Source organism: Diadema setosum, chromosome 4, assembly GCF_964275005.1.
Source record: "Diadema setosum chromosome 4, eeDiaSeto1, whole genome shotgun sequence".
NCBI lineage: Eukaryota > Metazoa > Echinodermata > Echinoidea > Diadematoida > Diadematidae > Diadema > Diadema setosum.
This window is the reverse complement of record NC_092688.1, coordinates 26,137,082-26,163,665: the sequence shown is the minus strand read 5'-3', so window position 1 is coordinate 26,163,665 and position 26,584 is coordinate 26,137,082. Positions and strand designations below refer to the sequence as shown.

At 40.3% G+C, this 26,584-nt stretch overlaps 1 protein-coding gene across 1 annotated transcript; it reads left to right on the top strand.

The window, feature by feature from the left end:
• The first annotated feature begins 782 nt into the window (after positions 1-782).
• LOC140227049 (uncharacterized) lies at positions 783-26,069 on the top strand. The gene is made up of 20 exons (XM_072307482.1): positions 783-972; positions 1,781-1,947; positions 3,011-3,184; positions 4,356-4,421; positions 5,132-5,236; positions 5,669-5,779; positions 6,649-6,831; positions 7,668-7,833; positions 9,066-9,121; positions 9,659-9,758; positions 10,593-10,644; positions 12,437-12,614; positions 13,056-13,280; positions 20,857-20,951; positions 21,491-21,675; positions 22,221-22,521; positions 23,380-23,621; positions 24,117-24,206; positions 24,712-24,852; positions 25,765-26,069. Exons 1-20 carry the CDS (start codon positions 783-785, stop codon positions 25,839-25,841), a joined length of 2,904 nt encoding a protein of 967 aa, XP_072163583.1. The 3' UTR covers positions 25,842-26,069.
• Positions 26,070-26,584: the final 515 nt, after the last annotated feature.

The following is a 26,584-nucleotide window of genomic DNA, read 5'->3' as shown; positions in this document are numbered from 1 at the left end:
GTACTGTACAGACTTTGATTTACAAAAAAGAAGAAAGAATGCGCAGTCATGTGCTATCTGAGCAAGAGAGGAAAAAAAAATGGATTTGACCTTGTTTTAATTTCATAATGATGACAGGCTCTAGCTCTGATGACTTTTCTACAATGACAATCACATGACTCACATCAGACTGAAGTGTGAAGTGAGTTGTTGCTTGTTAACCCGTTGAAGACTAATCCCAAGCATACGGTACTTTGGCAGGTGTCTATAGGAAGTACATGTATGTGTTACATGTATAGGAAAAATGCATACTGGTCAAAAAAGAAGAGAGAGAGAGAGAGAGAGAGAGAGAGAGAGAGAGAGAAGAGAGATCTGTACTTGGTGGACCTCATTCTGTATCATCTGAAAGACTGAAAACACAGTTGAGTGATTTCATACCTTCACTGGAGATGCCAACTGTAACTTTCCTTTTTGGCTTTTTTTTTTTTTTTTTTGATGGAGGGAGGGGGCAAAAAAAAAAAAAAATCCTGTATGTTTCATGGAAAATACTGTTTTTCCCAAATTGTATCTCTACATATTACAATTGTATGTCAACCGTAGGAAAAGTAGAAATGCTGTTTTTCTACCAAAAATGCCCCCTTTTAGCCCTGTCAAAAAACTGCAATGCTATTTACAAGCTTGGCACCCCTGCTTCACATGTTCGGCTTTTTTTTTTTCTGTCTGTTCGTTTGTTTTTTGTTCATCTTGAATATCATCGTTCCCTCTCTGTCCTCTTTGTGTAGAAAAGGCAGAAGGGAGAAGTGATGCAGGTAGCAGCGCCCTCTACGGGGGACAAGACCATACCTGAGGTGAGGGGACAGGTTTCACTGGCCCACAGGACTGGTGTCATGGACTCCAGCACCTCCCTGCAGCGAGAAGTGTCCTCCCCAGCCACCCAGATCCACGCGGCCGCCGTCAACGGGCAGAAAAATGCCCTTGTGAAAGTCCTTAAAGGTTAGTCAGTGTTGTCTCAACAGTGGGCAAATTGCTGTGCACAAACCAGTACAATGTATGTATTCTAGGCACACTTGCTGACTATTGCAGTGAATGCTTGTGTTTAAATGATATTTGTCAGTTTCCCCATAGGTAATTATTTTTCCCATTTGTATGAGTTTAGATAAAACTGGTAATTTCAAAGTCTGTTGCAAACAGTAGATTTTTTTTTTTTTTCAGGAGTAAGCAAGATACATGAGACTGTATACATTGGATCTCACTTTTAGAGTCAAGGCTTGTCCACTATTGCTTCTTTGTGCTATCCTGTCTTAGAAAGTTAAGGAACATTTTCAGAAGCAGTTTTCAATATAAAATTCAATGCTGATATTGAGGAGAGTACATGATAACCACCCCCGCTCCCTTAGATGAGAAGACTCTAGAAATGGAACTTTAGAGAAATATGTGTGTGGGCATTTTTTCCCCAGGTTTGTTTTGCTATGGATTTTAAATGTGTTTCTGTGTGATAATGATTGAGTGTGTGTTTGCTGTGGTGATACAATATTTGCTCCTATGACAATTGTTCCAATCTTATTTTACTTAGGCTTAAGGGTAGGGTTGTGATAGGTTTTAGGTTTAGTTTGATGTGAGGATTAGGATTAAGGTTAGGGTTATATTTGTGGGTAGAATTTGTGTTTGGTTTAGAGTGCAGATATTTCATTGGAGCAGTTGTCGCAGGAGCAAATGTCATTGATCCGTTTGCTATAAATTGCATGGAGCACTATGTAATCAGATCCTATTCACATTGTTTATGTGTTCAATCCTGAAACAGCCTATCCCAAGCAGGTGGATCAGCCGGACCAGTTTGGGCGAACGCCCCTCATGTTTGCCGTCCTCGCTGACCGCCTTGAGTGTGCTGAAGTTCTAATCAAGAAAGGTGCAAATGTAGACACCAAGGACAATGGGGGAAGGACGGCCCTCCACTGGGCAACGTACAAGGTCAGGAGATACACTGTACACCGTACCTGTAGGCATCCCCCCCCCCCCCTTCTATTGGAGATGAGGTCATCTCAGAGCATTGTGCATTTCATTACCTCCGCTAAGGAGTTATTTTTTTTGTTTTTTGTTTTTATCTGCATTGGTTTGTTGTTTGTTTGTCTGTTTGCAAAATAACTCCAAAAACCAGGGAAGGATTTTAATGAAACCTGCAGGAAAAAGTTGATAATGGCACAAGGAGTAGATGATTGAATTTTGGAAGTAATCAGGGGAATTTTTTATGAGTTTTTGAAGGATTTTGTAGCTTTTAACAAATAGAGTCAGTGAACTTTGGAGTTCAAACTACAGGTACATGGGGTCTGCATATTTGCACTAGAAGCACATGTTCTGCTCAAGTTGCCTTGCAGCATGCAGGAACCTGATGAGGTAAATAAAGGCTTCTTTATCATGAGGAAAATTTGATGATTTTCAGCATGCACGTGTCATGGGTGGAAATGAACTGCTTGGCAGAGGTCTACACTCTCACATTGCTTTTCTGTTTTTTCTTTAATTTCTGAAGACTTTAGCAGTCAGGAAATATTTGAGAGCAATGAGCCAAACCTGTCTGTTTATGTGTGTGTCTTTCTGTCTTCTCCTTGGGTTAACTAGAATTAAGTGTATTCTTCATTGCATTGAAATAGGCACCAAAGATAACTTGGAAAAATCTGTAGTAAATTTTAGAGAAGCAGTGTGCAATTTAAATTGGTCTATATTTCAAAATGACCAGAAAGTACCCTTTAAATGAAGTTACTTTTTGTAGCATGCAATAACTTTATTACTGATTGAGAATCGATAGTATATTGCTATTTTTAATGGCTATCCTTCCTCTGTACTTTCCTTTTTGGAAGTACAAATGTAGCTCCTCAAATAACATACATCTACGTTATATGCAATATGTAGCTTATTCCTGTAAAATGCAAAGCACTACTGTGGCGTATTCGTAAGGAATTCTAAGGACATGTTCATTGTGTTTGTGACTCGTGCTGCCACCTCATTAAACTCACCTGTCATGTCGGTGGTGTTACAGGGGCTCTTCCGACTGTGCAAGCTGCTGGTGTCGAAGGGAGCGTACTGGCGGGAGAAGGACAACGACGGTCAGACGTGTCTCCACTTTGCCACCAGACACAAGGACACCCGATGCCTGGCCCTCATCATGAAGCAGCTCTTGCCCGGAGAGATGGACGAGCAGGATAACTCCAAGGTACAAAGGGAAATCAGATGATTAGAGAGCTTTAGATTTTTTGCGACGGGGATGTTCAAAGGGGAAAAAACTTGTTCTGAGCATGTGCAAAATCGCTTATCAAACTCGATCTATTTATAGCTCACGTCATCTGAGCTTTCTAGGCTATTTTTACATCCGCTCAATTCACGACGCAGAGAGCTACTTGATGGACTGATCATATGGGGGCGCCATTTTATTTTTTATAGGTTGCGTCTCTGCGTAATCTAAAGCTACTTTTCAACAAAGTAGGGAGAGAGGAGAACGTCCAATGCAATCGTCATCTCAAATGTCCACGCCGCAAATCTAAAGCTCCCTATTATTGTGTTTCTTGAAGGTATATTTCGATTTCAACCACCCGGTACACTCGGTAACTTGGGGATATCGTGAAGTGGGAAGGCTGGCCTGGCTTGGATATATTAGACAATCCCTGTAACGAATTATGTACAGGATTATCACTGATCTCTATTTAATTACACACAACCAAAGAATCTCAACTTGAGTTGACTGTTACCGATCGTCGTACACTTTGATGCACACATTCATAGACACGTGGCTAGCCTTTCGCAAAAGCAGCTTGCAATAATTTTTGGACTCTCTCACAGTGATTGCTACGGTACTCCCTACGCTTGCTATGACTGTGCACGTTCTCAAATTGTACCACCCATGTTTCCCTGTGCTAACAGGTCTTGAAGCTGTTGCTTTGGGTACGGTTTGTGCCAGCTGGAGTCAGTGCAGCTTGGTAATGTGCATGGATTTTGTATTTGCCTCACCAGATTAATTCATACAGGCCCAAATTCAGGACAGTAGTTTGTGGTTTAAGTTTAGTCCATGAACTAAAACAGACATGAAATAAGTGTACCTTTCATCTTGCTTGTGCATGTGTCGGCATGCTTTCTTTACTGGATGTCTGTTGTCATATGCATTCATTGTGTCATGCTCATTGTGCAGTCAAAATTTGCATAATCCATAGGTGAGATTACACTTTCTTTTGTTAAGTGCAGCTGAAGTGAATTATGTTCACATGTCTTGAGGAGAAGGGGGGGGGGAGGGAGGTAGGGTTCCAGTGATTTGATGTAGATACAATCAGACAGACTCTGGTTTATGCAGTAGTAGTATCATTTTTGTTTCTCCCTTTCTTTTCATATGACAGAGAACTGCTCTTCACTGGAGTGCTTCCTATGGCAATGAGGAAGCAGTGAGGATGTTGATCAAACATGTGAGTGATCTTAACTCTGTCTGTACCTCTAACAATAATACTGCATAGAAAATCAGTTGTTTATTGATGCAGGGAAGGTTTGAAGGGTTAAAACAATTCATGCCCTGAAGACAATAACTCTCAACCTCATGCCATCTTTTGTTACATGTTCTAGCATTTCACACATCCTTAGGTCCCATGGAATGAATGGTTGGAGCACAGACGGCAGTGCGGTTCATATATAGATGCCACTCTCAAAAATGATATGAATGCCTTAATATTTTATTTCAAATTATATAAAATGGACAGTGCCATCTTGTTGCCATTGATAGGGACACGTAACAGCACAAAGTGACCATTGCAGTGCCCAAAACATTGTAACTCCATACCAATATAACATATCATAATTGAATGCACAGAACCACCAGCTAGCCTTAAAATTCATCTTAATGACTAGTCAGGAGCAATCACAGTGATATAACTTCTGATAATTAAATGTTATTCTGTTCATATGACATTATGACAACTGCATAACTGCGTGTCCCCCTCACCACTTTGACAGCACAGGTATGTGGATAGTGATGGAGAGTGCCATGTCTAAACTGATGCCGAGGATAGTAGTTCAATTTTACTGGAACAATGTAGTTTGCGTTAGCTAACTGTTAAAGGTCACTAACTGTGTGACCTGTAATGTTTTTCTTCTTCTTCTTCTTCTTCTTTGTACATGCCAGAGCTCCAACATTGGCATCCCAGACACGGATGGGAAAACCCCTTTACACTGGGCAGCCAATGCTGGGGATTCTCCTACTGCCATCAGCACGGTCCAGCTGATATTGGTGAGAAAATCTATATTTTAGCAAGTGTGACTGCGAATGTGAGTTTGTAAATGTATGTGTATGTGTTTGTATCTAGGTATGTGTGCACACGTAAACAGATTTGGCAGCTAAATTTAGTGTATACCTCCTGGATGTAATATACTTTTTTCCAGGAATCTGTTCCAAATTTAAATAAAAAAGATGAGCAAACCTTTCTAAGCAGTAGTATCACAACATTCTGCATCTAATATATAGATGAAAGTTATTTACAAACCTGATTAGCAGAATAATTTCTATCACGAGGTAATTTTCATAGCTCCTATGTTGAGGTATCCTTTATGATGCACTGCTGTACAGCCTTTGATGTATGTCATAATCAGGGTCCAGTGTTGGAAAATTGAGCCAAATCTTATTTTCTTGATAGTAAATCATCTTGTATTTTATCCCCTGTAGGACACTGAACCAAGTGTGATAAATTGGCAGGACTACGAGGGCAGGACAGCGCTTCACCTTGCCGTTGCCAATGGCAACACCTCCGTTGTCCAGCAGCTTGTTGATTTCCAGGTTAGTCAGGAGCATTAAGATGGGTGTCAACATAAATGACTCCTTTTCTATAAAGAGTACATCGAGATCTGTAGTGTTGTGTTTTGAGCCTTACTTTTTTTTTCTATTTTTTGCTAAGACTGGAGACTGAGTGTAAATGAATAGAAATTACCTAATTCCCTAATCCCCATTCTGTTGTCATGGCCTTTTGTTAGGCTGAGGTACATTGCTACACCTGAGTGGGCTTGCTAACTTTTACAGCTAGGTCAAGTTTGGTTGGATTACCGAGTGCTGATAGAAAAGCTCGACAAGCTAAGCTATTAGTATCTGGGCACAAAAAGGGTTCACAGGACAGTCATGAGGCAGTGACATCATCGCCCTAGTAATTTGCATATTACAGGGACGGATTTTCCTCTTTTGTAAAGATATGGGAAACTTGAAAAGATAAGATATCATGACTTTTATTTTTCTTACCTAATTTGTGTGGAACTTTCTCTTTTCTGTTTGTTTGATTTTAATCCATGTTATATGAAAGTCTGTGTGAACTTAGAGTGGAGCTTTTCCTTGAATTCTTCATTTTTTCAATTTTCATCTGACCTGGTGGCATGGCTTGACACTATTTTTTTTTCTTTTATCAGGCAACTAAAAGCTTTAAATTTTACATTTTGGTGGCACGAAAAAAAAAAGAAATGTATAAGCCCGATAAAATGAGGAAATATAACAATCTTGGTTGCCTGATACGGCCACCAACAGATAATCTTTGTGGAAATTTGGTGGCCCGACAGCAATTTTTAGTGGCCTTGGGCTACCGTTCCACTGCTAATGTTGAGCCCTGCCTATTGGTCAGGTATTCAGTTCAGATCCGGTTACCTCATATTCCTGATTTGCAGACACCCTTGGTCAAGTGTAACATCTCCGTCCTGGACAACATGTTCCGCACCCCGCTGCACTGGGCGGCGGTCCTGGGCCACACCCACATGGTAGGCATACTGCTGGACAAGAATGCCAACTACAGCTGCTCAGACTCCAACGGCGCCACGCCCCTCCACTACGCAGCACAAAACAACCACACAGTGAGTGTTTGTCTACACCGAGAGTGAAATGCTTAATGAGAGGGGTTAATTCCATTTACTGTCGACAGTTTTAAACTGTCGACTCGCAAAACTTTTGCAAAATCTAAACTGTTTATATTTTGCAAAAGTTTTGCGAGTCATCTACTATTTGCAAATTTAAAAACAGGCGAAAATATTAACTCTTATCCTGATGCGAAAGCAACATGAACGCGTACATGTACTGGTACGCAGTACACTGTACATGAACAGGGTGCATGACAATTGCTGTACGTCATGATCGCTAATCTAACCACTTGCGAAATTGTTGGGCAGTTCTGATTAGTGAAATGATTGGACTTGCTGAACATATGGTGTATAAAGTATGTACTGGATTGGATTTATCTGTTGAGAAAAGTTTTTGTTTTGCAGTATATTTGTATACCATAAAGTACAGTCTGACTTTCTTGCATGCTTGTCTAATGTTTGATTGTAAACCATCTCTGCCAACTCCGGAGATGCCAATCATTCCTTTTTGTGGCATTATTTGTACCGTGTTTTGCCAAAGATACTGAAGGTAGCATGGACAATGATGTTTGTCCCAAATTATAATTAACTACATACATCTATGGCAGGAAAGGCAGAAATAACTGTTTTTTCACCAAAAATACAAATTTTTAGCCCTCAAAATGCTGCAATGCTGCTTACAAGTTTAGCATCTCTGCATCTCGGGGGGAAGGCTAAAAAGAGTAGCACTACTGCCATTTAAAAAACAAACAGACAAACACATCTTCTAACTGCCAGAGTTTTGCCAGAGTTTAAAGCCATATGATGTTACTCTCTCTCTCTCTTGTTGCTAGGAAACGGTGGAGCTGTTCCTCCAGAGGGAAGGCATCACAGACGAGCCGGACCTCGAGGGCCGGTCCGCCCTGATGTGGGCTGCGGGCAAGGGGGCCGATGGTGTCCTGGAGGTCATGATGAGATACGGACAGGACATCAATGCCACAGACAAGACGGGAGCAACAGGTGAGGGTTGGTGGCGAGCAGCCTGGGATTGATACTACACTACAGTCCTAGCTAGTGTCAAACTTGGTCGAGTTAACTCTCATAGACTCACTCATAAAGTGCACAGTGGGTGTATGACAATAGGTGCAAAGTTTTTGCCAAAGGGAGGTGTACACTATGTGTGAAGGGGTAAAAGTGTCAAGTGTGTTCAAGACTGTAATCATATGCATTTCTATTTGTATTATATGAACGTGTTAATGTCTGGCGGTTTTTGATATTATATCTGTGTTTTAGAAATTGAGCTGTAGAATGAATATGCAATTATGTTATCATATACATATGTTCTGTAATGTAAGTCTTTTTTTTTCATAAGCAATTTGTATGTGATATTGTTAATCTTATGTTGTATTACTGTGTAAACTACCTCAATTCGGCCTGTTTTGGCTGCCATGGTAGTTTTCTTTTAAACCATTAATAAAAGCAAATAAGATAAAAATAAAGACATTCTTCTTCCACATATCCCTACACCTAAAACAAAAAATGATATCAGGAGAGTGTGCATTTGCTTGTGCAGCTCCTAAACTTTGGAATGATTTACTATTAGAAATCAAGAAATCTCCAATTAATAGTCTTAAATCAAGACTCAAAATGCATTATTAAACACATCTTTATGCCTCTTCCTCAAAGGGTACCTGAGGCATTATGTTTTTGTTCTTTCTCTCTGTTTCTGATTATGGTTATGAGAGCCATCGAGTCATTTAGACTCAGATGTAAGAGTAAGCCTTGCACACAACCCCCCCCCAAAAAAAAAAAAGGAAAAAAAAAAAGATTGAAACCCCCCCCCCAAAAAAAAAAAAAAAAAAAATCTCAAAAAACAGAAATATTAAGGACCAGAAGTACTAATTTATCATTTGCTTATAGTGAAATAAATATCAACAAATCGCTAACATGCAAATTATTTTTTTTATCTATCCTTATTTTCAGTGAATGATCTTCTACAATCAAGCTTTTTGGCTTATCTACAATCAATCTTTTTGGCTTGTCTGAACAATCCAAAATCTATGCTGACTTTATGAATATCATGATAAACTTTTAAGTAGTGGAGATGTCTAGTGAAGTATGTCATGAATAATCGATTCAAGAACCAAACTCCAAGGCACTGCAGTGGACAGATGCAGAAGAGAATGTTGACTCCAAATTAAAAAAAAAATCATGATGATTTATCCCCCTTCTATTTGTTTTGTTTTGAACAGCTCTGCATGCAGCTGCCATGTCAGGCCATGCCAGCACTGTTGGAGTTTTACTCAGGGTTAGTAGCAATGAACAGTCCTATCACTGTTGTGTCATTTAGAGCATTACGGATTTTCTTCCTTTTCGGCTCTCTCCTAAACCCCTTGTTGTTAAAAAAAACAAACAAACCCACAAACTGTCTGATATTTGAGAATTGTCATACTGCAAGATCTATGTGGTGACATATTATTTTACAACATGTTAACTAATATTCTTGACAAGTTAAGTTTTGAGGAAATGATCTTTTGGACACAAACATCTTTAATGATTGTGCAAATAAAAATTGGAATTGATGTGTATGAATGACTCATTTCACGGATTCCCTTTTGTTTTTGGCTTGAGATATTCACTTTAATACCAACATCACCATGCTTTCTAAGTCTTTGTATTACAAGTATCCAAATTCTGTCCAACTGTACCATGGTACAGATTCCAGAGTCACAGAAATCCCAAAATGTTGGTCATACAAGAAGGAACTTCTTTCCCATTCAAAAGAGCTGAGGAAACATCTGAGTATTTTGATCCATGTGATTGCCTTTTGTTTCCAACCTTCAAGCATGAAGCTGCTGTGGATGTACAAGACCAGACGAAGCACACGCCCCTCTTTAGGGCAGCTGAGATGGGTCATCTGGAGGTCATGAGGTCACTGGCTGAAGGTAAAGTCAAGTCTTATGCAGTAATTTGCTGTTTAGTGAAAATCACAGTGAAAGATTTTTGCCAAAGTTGTAGCTGCAGAACAGCTTGCTTTGTTTAGTTTGAAAAAGTTCAAGCATAATTTTGTCATAATAGTGATTGAATATAAGGGCATCATCTAAGTCATCTATTGAGCTGTGTACTATTGTTTGTGTTCTGCTGTAACACAGCTATGCAATGTTTGCATGAGGGCAAAACTTGCTTGTTTTCTTTCAAATCAACCATGAGGTCATTGCAAGAGATATTTCTCCTGCTAAGAACACGGGCAACAATTAACAAGCAACTGGAATTCACATTACTTACCCTATGGAGAGTTTTAGCAGCCCCAGGCAAGGAAATAAGTGGGATTGTAGTACACTGTCCATCAATAGGACCCTCAATTTTTGAAAGGTGATGTAGTGAGCTGTGTGATGCAGGCAAAAACCAATCTTGATGGTAGTACTTTCTTCAAGCCATTCTGCTTTACAAGCACTTTCTCATATGCACAGCACTGTAGCTCAGCTGAGTTACAAATTATCCATATGCAAATGTGCACGTGACATCACATTCCTTCTGCTGCACCATGGCTTCTTGACCAATGCTGCTGTGGCCCATTACCATTGTAAATTTGAGTGGATGCAGGATTTCAAACTCGTAACTGTGCCAACTGCCAACATTTTCAAAAACCATGCACACTCTGACATCTGCATTACCACTGTGAAAGCTCCCTTTTTACTCAATTGATAAATGAGAATGTAAACTAAATTGTGTGCTGTTGTTGGAACTCTTCTTGATTGTTGTTTTGATCTATGCTCCAGGGGGTGCACAAGTGAAGATTGTTGACCAGGAAGGGAGATCGCCTCTCCATTGGTATGTTTCTTCATCTTCAAAATGTAGAGTATAATAATTAAAAAAAAGAATGTTAGAAACAAATAAAAAGCAAGAGAATACTAGTTAGAGGGGTGAAGGTTGAGATGTGAATTTCCTTCAATTTGTTTCCCCCTACAACTGCTAATCTGTAAATTACAGATCAGCAGTTGCAATCTTACAAATTTCATTTTGTAGAGGAAGACAACTTGAAGGAAATTTGCATCTCAACAAATAAAACCTATAAATGAGAGTATGTTGTGTCAGCAAGTCGATGTGTAGTGTAATATGAGACCCTGCATCACAAAACAAACAAAAAGTCGCCAGACATGGATTTTTAGTTAAAAATAGATTCTGAAAGAGCAGACTCTAAGCTTTAAAATGATGTATAACTCAATTTGAATGGATTCTCCTAACCTATCCAAATATTGGAAAGAAAGGACACACTCTGGAAAGTGTGAACTGAGAAAACAGGCTCTGAAGTACAGGGTGTATTCAAGCACATAATCTTTACCAAGCTATGCTAGCTGTGGGATGAATGGAACAAAAAACAGGATGTTGACCACTGGAGCAACAACAATGAAGGGATTATCAGATTAAGCTGAAATTGGACATGCTTCATTAGCACATTCTGTACATGATTAATGCCAACTTTCAATGTACTGTCATCATTCTTTCCAAAGTTATTGGAGTTGAAAGTGAAGTGTATGGACAGGGTTTTTTTTAGAAATGGGAAGAGGGTTCCATGAGAAACAACTAATCACACTAGTCCACCAAAAAGTGTTCGAGGAAAACTGCTGAAATCACAAGTTCCTGTTTGTTTTATGATTCCAAACTTTAATATAGTATAGAAAAAGACTAAGGTCTTGCTTTTTCAGAAAATATGAAAAACTCAAGATTAATTAGGTTGACCCATTTCACCTATTTTCAGTCCTCACACAAAATCACTGCGTGCGACTTTTTGTTCGTTTTGTGATGCATGGTCACATATGGTACTGAACTTGTGAAACTAATGTTCAAATTAGGATCCTGACTATGAATTGCTGGTGATTTGTCAACACCTTGTAATAAAGGTCTCGGTGATGTTACAGAGGTCGTTGACATAGAAAGCACAAGCCAATGTGCTGTTGAAGAACAAGTCCGTGCTTTATTTATTTTTCATGGCACTGCATGAAAATTGCAGTGCCACTCTCTTTAGTTGGAACAAATTGAAATCACATAATTGCACAATAGAAGATGTAAAGGAACGGGAGTGCTTTACAGAGAATTAAAATAGTGTCATATACCGTGTCAAGTTGCACTATGTTTAGACCAGCAGCAGAATTAATTGTAAAGGCCTTTTTACAGTATGGGCAGAAACTGTAATTGCAAGCTCATGGCACAACATGAATGTTTGAGGGCCTCTCTTTTCCTTGGAACAAATTTGAATCAGGTAATTGCAAAATAGAAGCTGTAAAGGAGTGCTTTTCAGAGAATTGAAGTAGTGTCATGCATCATGTCAACCTGCACTATATAGGCTAGTAGATATAATTGTGATGGCCTTTTCATAGTACGTGCAGAAACTGTGTAATTGCTGTCTCAATCGCACTGTTCAGTATGAGGAGTATGAAGTGATGAAGGTGTTGGTAGTCTTATCCAATTATTATCTCACCATTGTCATGCCTATGATGACTTTTATAGTCTTATACTTATTATCACCATTGTCATGCGTATGATAACTTTGCAGAATAATTTATGAAATGCTAATCTGAAATTTGAGACCTGCAACATCTGTGTGCTTTCCTCTCTCACCCAGGGCTGCCTTAGGTGGTCACTCCTGTGTGTGCCACGAGCTCATGCAGCACGACATCACCCCAAACGTGCAGGACAACGCCGGACGCACCCCGCTCCAGTGTGCGGCATACGGGGGCTTCATCCGCTGCATGACGCTCCTCTTAGAGCAGGGCTCCGACCCAAACCTTCAGGATAATGAGGTAACCATGGCCGTATGCCTCTTTCCTATGATTTGCTGTGTCATTTGAAATTATTTTATCAAGATGTTTTAAAATAAACATTGGCAGCATAGCTGTAGGTAAGACTTTGATGAAGAAAGTGCCAGGAAAAAGTGTGATGGGTACAGTAGACCCTGGATAGATTAATTTAGTAGCTGTTTTCACAGAATGATTTTACTGAATACGCACATATTGATTTTAAAAAAAATTGCAAGTTCACAAACCATTACCAATACTTGAAACTGTATGACTGTTTGAATAACAGTAAGTTATATAAAGGGAACATTTAAATGGCAGCTTGTCTTCATTTTTAGACTATCCTGAGACTCTGGTTTTAGGGTCTTATGAAGGCTTTCCCCCAAAAGTTCAGAAAAGTTATACAAAGAGCACAGATGAACTAGCTAGCTGGCCTTCTACCCACAGGGCATGACGGCTCTTCACTGGGCCTGCAGCACTGGCTACCTGGATGCGGTCAAGCTCCTCCTTGACCACAGGGCCTTCCCCAACCACATGGAGCTGACCGAGGACCGCTTCACACCGCTGGACTACGCCCTGCTCAACGACCACCATGAGGTCTCCCAGTACATGGTGGAACAGGGGGCCCTGTCCATCACAGGCATCAGGGACATGGCAGCCACGCGTATTCAGGTATTAAACTCTGCAACCGCAATGTTTTGGAGAGTGGAGTTTGGGGTTGCTTGGGCTTGCACCGGGATAAGAATATAATGAACATGGAAATAAGAACAATAGTCACACATGGCTTTTGTTCACTGCAATATTGTTGTTGGGAGATCATACTTACTTACTTACTGCCCGTTATGCCGATTGGCATGTAGGGCAGTAACAAAGGTTCTCCACCTCTGCCTGTCTTGGGCCATCCTTGTCATCGTTCTTCAATTTTGGGTTAAGGTCTTTAGCTCATTCTCAACCGTTTTCCGCCAGGTGTTCCTGGGCTGTCCTCTCCTACGTTTGCCTTCAGGTGTCCAATGGAGGGGCTGTGCGGGTAACATTGTCCTTTTTCTGTCTAACGACATGCCCTATCCCAGGGCTGCACACTAACCCATTTTTTCTGCCGGTCCAACCTGTCTCTGTCGGACCGGTAAATGCCCCGTTTTAACATTTTTTACCGGTCTGAACGGAAAATTTACCGGTCAACAACGACAACCTAAAAAATAAACTTATTTTCTTGTTTTTTATGGACGTACCCCCCCCCCACCCATGTACATTTTACAGATTAATATTTTTTTTTTTAACTTGCATTATCTATTGCACAAGAAATTAAAAAAAAAAATGGGAAAAACTAGAATGTTTGTTTGTGAATTACAGTGTAAAATGATAATGAACAAAATTAGATTGTATCAAATGCGTTTGTGACTTTTTCTAAACATCGGCGCACGAACTTGCTGCGTAACCTGCTCTTGGTGGTCAGTTGGATTGCGACGATTTAATGAATTATTTTAGCTGTGAAATTTTCTGATGTATGCGCTCCAAGGAGTTCTTTATTTTTCGCCCGATAATCTATTCGCATTTGTGCATGCGTTCTTGAAAGGCACACGACATGCAGGGCTGAATTTGCAATCCTTTTTGCGCCCATTTCCACCTCAAATATTAGCGGGATTGTGACGATTTCATAAATTACTTCGGCTGTAATCTTTTATGATAACGCGCCAAAATGGGTTGAAAATGTGTCCTTCATTTTTTCCCGATAAACTCTTCGAATTTCGTAAGTGCGTTCTTAAAAAGATGCACCACATGGCCGAATTCATGATACTTTTTGCGCCTATTTCCACCTCAAATATTAGCGGGATTGTGACGATTTCATAAATTACTTCAGCTGTAATATTTTCTGATGCAAGCGCCAAGAGGTTGAAAATGTGTCCTTTATTTTTTCCCGATAAACTCTTCTAATTTCGTAAGTGCGTTCTTAAAAAGATGCACCACATGGCCGAATTCATGATACTTTTTGCGCCTATTTCTACCTCATATAATCAGCGGGATTGTGACGATTTCACATATAACTTCGGCTGTAATCTTTTATGATAACGGGCCAAAATGGGTTGAAAATGTGTCCTTTATTTTTTCCCGATAAACTCTTCGAATTTCGTAAGTGCGTTCTTAAAAAGATGCACCACATGGCCGAATTCATGATACTTTTTGCGCCTATTTCCACCTCAAATATTAGCGGGATTGTGACGATTTCATAAATTACTTCGGCTGTAATATTTTCTGATGCAAGCGCCAAAAGAGGTTGAAAATGTGTCCTTTATTTTTTCCCGATAAACTCTTCGAATTTCGTAAGTGCGTTCTTTGATGCACCACATGGCCGAATTCATGATACTTTTTGCGCCTATTTCTACCTCAAATAATCAGCGGGATTGTGACGATTTCATAGATTACTTCGGCTGTAATCTTTTATGATGCACGCGCCAAAATGGGTTGAAAATGTGTCCTTTACTTTTTCCCGATAAACTCTTCGAATTTCGTAAGTGCGTTCTTATAGATGTTCCACACAGCCGAATTCATGATACTTTTTGCGCCTATTTCTACCTCAAATATCAGCGGAATTGTGGCGATTTCATGAATTACTTCGGATGTAACTTTTTGTGATGCACGCGCCAAAAGAGGTTGAAAATGTGATCTTTATTTTTCTCCCCATAATCTCTTCGCATTCCGTACATGCGTTCTTGAAAGGTATACGACACGGCGGAATTCACGATCCTTTTTGCGCCTATTTCTACCTCAAATATCAGCGGGATTGCGATGATTTTATGAATAACTTCGGCTGTAATCTTTTATGATAACGCGCCAAAATGGGTTGAAAATGTGTCCTTTATTTTTCCCGGATAAACTCTTCGCATTTCGTAAATGCGTTCTTAAAAGATATACGACACGGCCAAAAATCATGATTCTTTTTGCGCCTATTGTTTCCTCAAACTTCAACGGGATTGCGATGATTTCATGAATTATTATTCGGCTGTAATCTTTATGATGCACGGGCCAAAAGGGGTTGAAAATGTGTCCTTTTTTTTCTCCCAATAATCTCTTCGCATTTCGTACTTGCGTATACGACATGGCCGAATTCACGATCCTTTTATTGTCTATTTCTACATTGAATATCAACCGAATTGTGGCAATTTCATGAATTACTTCAGATGTAATCTTTTGTGATGCGCGCACCAACTAATAGAATGGTTGAAAATGCGTTCTTTATTTTTCTCCCCATAATCTTCGCATTCCGTACATGCGTTCTTGAAAGGTATACGACACGGCCGAAATCACGATCCTTTTTGCGCCTATTTCTACCTCAAATATCAGCGGGATTGCGATGATTACATGTATAACTTCGGATGCAATCTTTTATGATACACGCGCCAAAATGGGTTGAAAATGTGTCCTTTATTTTTCCCCGATAAACTCTTCGCATTTCGTAAATGCGTTCTTAAAAGATACACGACACGGCCAAAAATCATGATTCTTTTGCGCCTATCGTTTCCTCAAACTTCAACGGGATCGCGATGATTTTATGAATTATTATTCGGCTCTAATCTTTATGATGCTCGGGCCAAAAGGGGTTGAAAATGTGTCCTGTATTTTTCACCCAATAATCACTTCGCATTGCGTACATGCCTATACGTCGCGACCGAATTCACGATCCTTTTAGCGCCAAATATCAGCGGGATTGCGATATGTCATTAATTATTTCGGCTGTTATCTTTTTTATGATACATTCACCAGAAGGGTTGAAAATATGTTCTTTATTTTTCTCCCGATAATTTCTTCGCATTTGTGCATGCGTTTTCAAAATTATACATTGCATGCAGGGCCGAATTCGATATTCTTTTTGCGCCTATTATTGTTTACTCAAATTCCAACGGGATTGCCAAATTTTCATGAATTACTATTCGGCTGTAATCTATATGATGCAATCGCCAAAAGGGGTGAAAATGTGTCCTTTATTTTTCTCCCGCTAATCTTTTCCCATTTCGTACATGCGTTCACATTCACGATCCTTTTTGCGCCTATTTCTACCTGCAAATATCAGCGGGATTGTGGCGATTTCATGAATTACTTCGGATGTAATCTTTTGTAATGCACGCACCAGAAGGGTAAAAATGTGTTTTTTATTTTTCTCCCGACAATCTCGTCGCATTTGTGCATGCGTTTTTGATGAACAACACGGCATGCAGGACTGAATTCAAGATCCTTTTTGCGCCTATTGTTTCATAAAATTTCAACGGGATTGCGTTGATTTCATGAATTGTTATTCGGCTGTAATCTTTTATGATGCACTCACCAAACTGTTTCCTCTATTTTTTTTTCTCCTCTATAATCTCTTCGCATTTCGTACATCATAAGCTTTTGAAAGATACGACGCGGCCGGTCGAATTCATGATCCTTTTTGGGACGATTTCTACCTCAAATATGTAAGCGGGACTGCCATGATTTCATGATTTTTTTTTTCTCCGTAGTATTATCTCTTCACATTTTGTGCATGCGTTCTTAAAAAGTTCACGGAAGGGCCGATTTCGTGATCCTTTTTTGCGCCTATCTTCATTATGAGACCATTCTGAGCGAATGAAAATATTCATTTGTGAAATGACTGTGTAAAATGAAAATAAACGCAATCAGTGCCATTTACTGTATCGCTGAATATCGAATGTGTTTTTACTTTTTCTAAAAATCGACACTAGTATATTAGTTCTAACATAACTGCCACGCTGCAGCGAAGCCGGGATCGGATCGATCTTGCGTTAAAAATCATGAGTAAAATGACCCAGAAATGCGTGCGCTTCTATCAATGCTTCTTGTCTGGCATGACCGCCGATCGCAAGCAATCGAAAAGCAGTTACACTGTATACATGCTTTGCATTGCATGCAGTGCGTGAGCAACGCCAAATGCGCAAGCTAGCGCGACTGCGATAACTGGTCGACTGCTAGTGCTCAAAACTAATCCCGTTTACTGTACAAATTGCACCGGTAGACATAAACGAAAACTTGCGTAAAACTTGTTGAACAGTGCGATATCTTGCATTCTGTTTCTCCCTGATCGGGGCTGCTCTTTTCCTTTCTACTGACCCCACCAATGTTTTTTTTTTTTTTTTTTTTTTTTACTGGTCATGTCGGACCGGTAACTTGTGGATTTCCTGAAAAGTTACCGGTCCGACAGTGACTTTTACCGGTCTTTGACCGTCGGACCGGCGCCAGTGTGCAGCCCTGCCTATCCATCTCCATCGTCTTCTCTTGATAATCATTCTGATGTTTTCCATTGTGTTAATAACTTTTCATTAGATATCATGTTTGGCCAATGTATACGAAGAATTCGCCTTAGATTTTTTTTTTTTTTTGTGTGTGTGTGTGTGGATTGTCAAGAGCTTTGTAAGACCACTATCAGTCATCCTCCAACATTCTGATCTGTAAAGGAGAGCCATTAATACACAGCTTTGATACAATTTCAGTTCGGTCTTTTTCTATACTGTGATGACTGCCACACCTTGTTTAGTATCCTAAATACATTTCTGGCTTTGTTAAGGCTGTTCCGAATGTCAATGCCTACTCCTCCACCACATCTAACTGTACTTCTCAGGTAAGTAAACTGTTCTGTTGTTGACAATTCTTCTTTGGGAACATGGGTGGGTGAGGGGTTTGGAACATTTAGCATCATTATCTCAGTTTTCTTTTGATTTATCTGCAGCCCAACTTGTTGTGCATATCTACTGAGCCGTGCTGTCTTCTCTTGCATGTGTCTGTGCGTGTGTGAGAGCAGTGCTAAGTCGTCTGCAAAATCAAGGTCTTCTAGGTTAGAGAAGGGTGTCCACTAGATTCCCCTTGCGTGGTCTTCTGTTGTTCGTCTCAAGACCCAGTCAATCGTAAGATTGAAGAGTAACGATGACATGGCACATCCAGTCTTCACTGCGAAACTTAGGTTGCCATTTCCAACTCAACACTTGGAATTGCCATAGAAACTTTTGATGTAAAGAAGAACAAATTCCCCTGGGATGCCGTACATTTGTAATATTCGCCACAGACTATCCCTGTGTATACCGTCAAATGCCTTCTCAAAGTCCATGAAGGTGATGTACAACTGCCTCTGCCATTCAGTACACTGCTCTATAATATTCCATAGTGTGAATATCTGGTCTATGCAACCTCTTCCTTTTCGAAATCCCGCTTGTTCCTTTCTGAGCTCTTCATCTACTGCGCCTGCTATTCTCTGTATGATGATTTTCGCTAAGATCTTACTTGGAACTGACGGGAGTGTGATACCACGCCAGTTATTGCAGTTACTTAATGCTCCTTTCTTGGGGATTTTAACAATAACACCTTCTGTCCATTCTGCTGGTAATCTCTTTTCATTCCATATCATTGCAAACAGCTGTTGAAGTACTTCTGCTGCAAACTCTGAGTTTGCTTTAAACAGTTCTGCATTCAAATTGTCTTGTCCTTGGTGCTTTCCCATTCTTGAGTGATTTTATAACTATTACAATTTCAGCTTTGCGAGGTGGGGTGGTATCCACTTCCAGGTCAGTTTCCGCTTTCTGTATATTCTGCCTCTTCTATTGGTGGTGGTCTATCAAGGATTTCGTTGAAGTGTTGGGAGATCATGTTTCTAAGTTTTTCGTGCTGAGCAGCAAAGACAACTTCTGAAAATATCATTGTGATATTTACCCACTTATCTATTCCTCTGTATTCTCTTTGATGGAGGAGGAGGGGATCGAGAGGTGGATATTTGAAGGGATGAAGTTGGAAATTCCCCTTTCCTGATCTGAAAAGCGTACAGTATACAAATGATGCACAGGATAGAGTGCGTTAGTGGAGATGTAGAGCACTCGAGGGTATTTACAATTGTGAAACATGCACGAGGCGAAGCCGAGTGCATGTTGCACTACATTGTAAATACCTGAGAGTGAGCTGCATCTCCACTTATGCCACGAAATAATCCTGTGCATCATTTGTTTTAAAAAATGGGTCGAAAACTAACAGCATTTTTCACGTACCTTTGTGGGTCAATACCAGTCAGCTACATGTAGCACTCTCTCAAGAGTCAAGATGTCCGAAGATGTTCGTCCCAAACATTTACGCACGTCGCACTCGGAAATCCAGCATATATAAGTACTGTATTACGTATAAGAGTATACGTACGCCACACACGTTATGCACACAAGAAAGGCCGGCCGGCAGCCCGAACTAGAAGTTGTTGACAGGATTGACAGCGCGTATAGTAGCGCGCGACGCACTTGTAACAACTGATTGAGTGCGCACTGCTAGTGTAAACATTGTAACGTCAGGCCGTGCATGTTAGTGAGAAATTAATGTATGCACACGTGACTCATTTCAGCGCTTCCAATTGGCTACATTCTTGCACCCATTTTATAAACTGTGTAATTGAATGCTCATCTTACGCTCTGTGGGAGTTTGCAATTAGTTTCATGTGAGAACAAGTACAAATGCAGTATGCTTGCGTGATTGTTTATTTGTTGGTTTATTTACAAATCTAATTCTCAGTAGGAATAAATCTGTTGTCATGTTTCGTGTAGGTGTGATCTGGAACTTTCCAGAAACTTGAAGAAGATCTTGTGGACGGATGCCCGAATTGTATGCAATAAACTGCAACGACACTCTATATATATGACCCCAAGTGTGTATTCACATTATGCAAGCAATCTTGGGAATCTTAAAAGGAACCAGTCAGTAATCTGAATGGAAAGGGAATGTAAGAAAGCATGAAGCAACATGGTGTCCAGGAAGATGAGATAAATCTAGAAGTAGTAGGTCTCCCTTTTAGCTGAAAAAGATCACAGGTCAAAGGCACAGTTAGACCATAGTTACTGTGTGAAATCATGTTGTCCCTTGTTTAATGCGACCCCCCCCCCAAAAAAAAAAACAAAAAAAAAACAGCAAAAACTTACAAGTCCTTGTTGCGAGTGCATCACAGCGTTAGCACACAAGCATGCCATGTCACTACTCACAAACAGCAATGCAACAAACCCTTTGAAGTGTGGACTATATCGCACTCCTGGTAACAGGAGAATAATAATGACCCCTGCCCAGCCGTTCTGCCCAAGGTGATAAGGTAGCAGACTGTGCTACCAAGGCACAATGTACCTTTAGGCAGAGCAAAAAGAAAAAAGAAAAAGAAAAAAAAAAAGATAGTAATAATTAGAAAATAAAAAGAGGATGCCGCAGATGGACATTTTCTCCACTATTTTAAATTCTCGTTCCACAGGCCCGCTTCCGTGGCTTCTGTGTTCGCAAGACTTTCGTGGAGAGGAAGATGCTGCTGATGAAACATGAGCAGCTCCGGAAAGACGCTGCAGCCAAGTAAGAGGCTGCCTTTGGTTTTCATCATTTTCATTCATCTGCTTGCCATGTGCCAGCTGGGTGTTATTGTCAACTTCATTTTTTCGACTGTCCCATATGACTGGTTATAAAAAAGAATTATGCAGTATAAATTTGAATTGAGAGTGAAACATGCAGTTATGGTCGTCATAGTCATGATTGATTATACTTTTCTTTCCATTTCTTTTCTCCCTCACATTCTTCTTTCTTTTTCTTTTTTTTTTTCTGCTTAGTCTTGATATCAGCATTATTCATATTTTAGTATTTGATATTATTGTCAACTTTTCTGTAATTGTTTTGAATATCATTATCATTATGGATTTTTTATGTAGCAGAGAAGCAAATAGTCATGCAGAAGGGAAAGAAAATACAATATTGTGTATTGAAATTTGAGAACGTATGTATTATAAATGATAGAGAGTCAGTGATGATAAATGGATATTCAAGCAAACAATCATCTTATTATTTGTGAGTCACATCACAAAAAATTAAACCAACTATCATTTTTTTTCCTATATCAGGAAACGTGAAGAGCTGAACAAGAAGACCGATTCCCAAGATGGAAGCTACCAGGAGGGGAGTGACGGAAGGGGAGGAGGTGGCTCGGAGCACCTTACCGGGTCCACCCGGTCCTCAGTCAGGCAGAATGGATGGACAGCTGGTGGGGGCGACAACCTAAATAACAACAACAGCAACAACAACCATGGTAAGTATTAGCAACAATGCAGCTGGATGGAAGATGTGCTCATACCATAATCTTAAAGGAAACCAAAGCCCAAATATAAATGTGGATTGAGAGAAAGCAGCAAAATTAGTACAACCTGTCAGTGAAAGTTTGAAGAATTTTTTCTTTTTGCTTGTGATACGTACCACGAGGTACTGTCTTAATTCTGTGGAATTAAAGACACACAAAATTAAATTTTCCTTGGCTCAGCACTAAGAATAATTACTTTTGCAAAAATATCCACTTTTACAGTAATCAGTCATGTGGCCACTCATTAACCTGCTGGATGTTACAGTTTTTTTTGTTTTGTTTTGTTTTGTTTTGTTTTGTTTTTTCATGAATAAGAGATTACATCCGCATATGAAAACCAGCATTTGTAGATATGAGCAACATGCAACTATTTACTGCTCTGTGATGATGTACAAATCATCAGCTGTTTCCCCCACCTTGTATAGAAATATGAAGAGCTGGGTGTTACAGTCCCGTAAAGTAATTTCTCTTACACTTTGTGACTTGGACGGGTCCAGGACGTCCAGGCGGGATGGATGCTTACTCAGAAGACTTTGAGCACACCGAGTCTCTGCTGAGTGAAAACCCATCTCATGGGATGGTTGATGGAGATGGGGTTTCCATGGCAATAGCCCCGCCCCTCCTCTCCGGGAGCAGCCACAATCCGTGCTCGCAGCCGCTGACAGAGGCCGTAGGGGACGGGGACAGGGCGAGGCTGCTGGCCGGCAGGAAGGCGGTGGTGGGTCGGGAGAAGATGAGGCTGGCCGACATGAGGAGGAAGAGGAAAGCGGCAACCGTCATCCAGCATGCATGGCGCAAGTATGCATTATACTGTATACGATGAATATTTTTTTTTTTTTCTTTTTTTTAAATTTCGCGAGTCAGGTGCTATTCGCAATATTTAAGACACGCAAAAATATTGACTCTGATCCCGATGTGGATGTGACGTACGCATGTACATTTCTCTGTTCAGTACAGGACTCCACGATTGCGAATTTAACCACTCGCGAAATTGTCGGGAATTCCCAATTTGTGAAAATTTAGACTCACGAAATATATGACGTATACAGTACTTCTATTATCAAACATGCCTGTGTGTTTAGTTCTGCGTTTATGGATCCATTAAGTGTTTGGGTGTTATATGTATGTATCCATAAGCCTCTATAAATTTGGTATAATCCCAGAAATATTTATCTGCTTACGAACAAATATGATGTATGAAAATCGGTATGAACGTGATATGAGCAGTATTGTATCTACAAGATGTCTGGATAGATAAAAGAGAAAGAGTAGTAAAAGGCAGATTCAGATAATATATGACTCACTCTCGGGTTTGGGTATCTTTCTTTTTTTCATCAAACTGATGACATCTCGGGGGTAAAGATATGATGATGATGATGAGTATAATATTTTCTGTTGTTTACTTTGAATTAGTGGTAGTGTGTGCTGCAAGTATGAGGGAAACTTGTGGATGCGTGATGACCGTTTGATTTTGGAATTTTTCTTCCATAATGTGTTGTAAAAAGCCTTCATATATGTGGAGCCTTATCATTAAGCCAACTTTTTAACTTCTATTACATTTGAGTCATGTATTTGACAGTAGAGGATGACAAAATTTGCTGACCGTTGAGTGATGATGATTTTTGTCTCCTACTACCTCCTCCTCTGCCCGGTCAGCTACCGGCAGCGGAATACCAAGATGGGCAAGACGGTCAACGAGGTCCAGCTGCGGCGGCTGATGCAGCGCGACGAGAGCAACTGGGAGCGGCAGGTGGCTGCCTGCACCATCCAGCTGGCCTGGCGCCGATTCTACCGGCGCAAGCTCCTGAAGGCCCTGGGCGGGAACCGACCGCTGGTGCATACCTACGACCCCCAGGTCATGGCCCTCAGACAGCGCCTTGTCCTTCAGAGGGTGTATGGTGAGTACCAGGGTTTCCAACTGTCTATGAGTGTGTGAAAGCTTTGGAAAAAAACAACAGCAACAATCTTTGCCAACCAACAAACAGAAACAAAAACAAATATGAATGCAAAAAAAGCAAAACAAAGCAGAAAGGATGTTTTGAAAGGGTCCAGGTGGGAAATGTGAAAGGTGAAATGCAGAATGCATTTGGAGTAGCAGCATCTTGCGTACAGTTGTGTCTTATAATTATCACTTTGTCTGTTTTTGATAAATATATGTACATTATCTCATTCAGAGTTATCTTATATCTATAATTCAATCATGATAAATGGCTGTTATTCAGTGCTTGTTAATGGGCGTTATGATGGCATGCTACATTCTTTGCTGAGTATACAAGTCAAGCATACTACAACGATAAGGAAAGATGTCACTTTATAGTAGGCAAGGATCAGCTTTTTGTCTGAGTCTTGTGATAGTGAATCATTTCCTTCCTCTTGTTGGTTTGTTTGTAAAGGAGAATCCATGGAGGCGATGGAGTGGCACCCGGGGCCGCCAGAGAAGAAGAATCGTCCTGATTACATGAAGTACATCCCTTCCCCTGCAGGTAGTGGTCATGCCTCCATCTTTGCTTGTCTATGCTCAAGCCTTTGTGTCTTAATTATGTGTGCTCATATATTAAAATTACCAGGGTTTGGTCACGGTAATGGTAATAATCAAAGAGACTGCATATATAAAGGGGAATCAAACCTAAATATTCATGTGGCTTGAGTGATTGCAGCAATATTAGTTCAGTTCAGTTCAGTTTCATTTGGTCAAATACAGTATTCCACAAAATGATGTAGTATTAGTTGTCGAGTGTAATAAAAGAGCACTATACTTTCCTTTCAGAAAATGGGAATGATATTAGCCGTAATATGTGTCAGTAATAAGTCAAGGGAATGTGTACTTTCCATGAAAAGCAAAATTTACTAGTCATAGAATTCTTCTCTGAAGATAACTGCTATGAAAATGAATTTGCAGGGTAGCGCATAAAGCCCATCTGCAATGTTGTGGCACATGTAATATTAATTGCCAGTGAGATTTGTGCTTTCCTCTTGGTTCTTTTGTAGCCTTGTCCTACAACTTTGCCGTGGAGCAGTACAAACCGGCCAACCACTCCCTGGCAGCCAGCAGTCTGGACTTCATCACCCTGCCCAGAGCTGGAGGGTTGTTGCACTACGACGACTCCACTGCCGTCACAGAAATGAGAGGTGAGTGCTACTGTGACCAGGGTCTTTGTTTGTTAGGATATCAGTCCTTTGCTTAAGTAGCGACTTCTTTTAGCAACAGCCAATCCTGTTCTAACCATGACACTTGTCTTTCCAGCAAGAATTGCTTTGATTCATAACAACTTTCTAGAAAATGAAGCTCAGATCATTTGCTGTTGCAATGTGTGATGTGTGGGTATAAAAAGAGTACTGTAACGCAGCACAGAGTCTATGGAGTTGCCCCCTTTTGGCTCTCACTTGATGACTCTGCAATGGTTGCTTTTTGTGCAGGTCCTTGGTATTTTGAAATCCTGACAGTGAAAGTAAAACAAAGGAGGAAGAGGAACTGTTTGGCAAATGAAGACAAGCAATGCAGTGACAATGATGCACACATTTAACCCAAACTATGGAAAGTCACACTTTCTAACAGATTGTCCAGTTTTTTGTCAAACTTCATTGATGTGTACTACTAACCCATTGAGGACGAGTCCCGAGTATACTTGGGCAGGCAACTATGGGAAATGCGTGTTGTAGCAAAATCAAACCATCCTCAATGGGTTAATATGTCTGCAGTCATTGTATCCACATATCATGTACTTAGAGCAAATTCCCCTTTAGCCGGCACAAAAGTGGAAAAGAACAATTAAGTTCATAAATGTTTGACTAGGTAGCTGTCACAGTTCCACTAAAATTTCCCAGATAAATCTTCTTCTTCTTCCTTTCTTCCTTGCCCATAACAAAGGAGAAGAAAAAGGGGAATAAAGCAACTGCAATGTGTTACGATTTGATGGCGATAATTGCAGTGTTTTCTGATTGATTTCTAGGGATGTTTACTGTAGACGTTACAGAATATTATTCTCTTATGCTGCATTGCTGTTGATTTATTTATTTATTTATTTTTTTTTGTTTATGTAGAGATGGACTACCGGCAGCAGGTACCTGGTACTTTGCCTCAGTCTGGAAAAAGCTTCTCCTACAACTCCTATGACTAAAAGCCACTGCACAGACCGGAAGTGTGACATCACCAGCCTTGCCAGTTTTCAGTCATGTGACTGATTTTAGTTCCAGTCGTAGAGATTTGACATGTCCAATTTTTATGACCGGTCGTGGGCTTTCAGCCAATCACCCTACAGTGTAATGTGCTGAAGTCAGAATGGTTGTAAGCCCAGCTGTGTAGTCTGATCGTATAGTGTGCAGTGTCGAGTCGTGCGACCGGTTGTATGACCTGGCTTACCTCTCTAGTCGTGCGACCGGCCTCATCATATAGCGTGCGATGGGCTTAAACAATCCATGTCTAAAAGAATCAGCAGGATTTCTTTCCTTCCACAGTCCAGGAATACCGCTTCTTAGCCAGACATTAACTTCTTTGTGTTCCCAACGAGCACAGTACCAGCCTGATGGGATTTTAGTCTACACTGTCCCTCATCCAAAGCAGAGCTCGTCATCCACAAGATAAGCTGTGCGAAGAAGTTGACTTTTAGGTGATTCCACTAAATCCCCTCAAGCAGGCCTTATGGGATTTTGCAGGGTTAAGATTTATAATCAGCTTACAAATTGATGTATTTTATTTGTAAATGTATTAAGTGTTGCAGTTATTCAAGCATATTTAAGTACATTTGCTGATGCCAATAACAGCAGTGTATCTCGTGTTATATCAGGGCTTGATGCTAACTTTTTTCTCTGGTAGCCTGTGGCCATTTAACTCTTTGAATTTGAAATTTTGGTGGCCTGAAAA

Bases quoted from the DNA above. Each gene is read 5' to 3' on its own strand.
- LOC140227049 (XM_072307482.1), top strand. From the start codon at position 783: ATGCAGGTAGCAGCGCCCTCTACGGGGGACAAGACCATACCTGAGGTG. The intron at 10,645-12,436 runs GTATGTTTCTTC...TCTCTCACCCAG, and splicing joins GGGAGATCGCCTCTCCATTG to GGCTGCCTTAGGTGGTCACT. The intron at 22,522-23,379 runs GTATGCATTATA...CTGCCCGGTCAG, and splicing joins ATCCAGCATGCATGGCGCAA to CTACCGGCAGCGGAATACCA.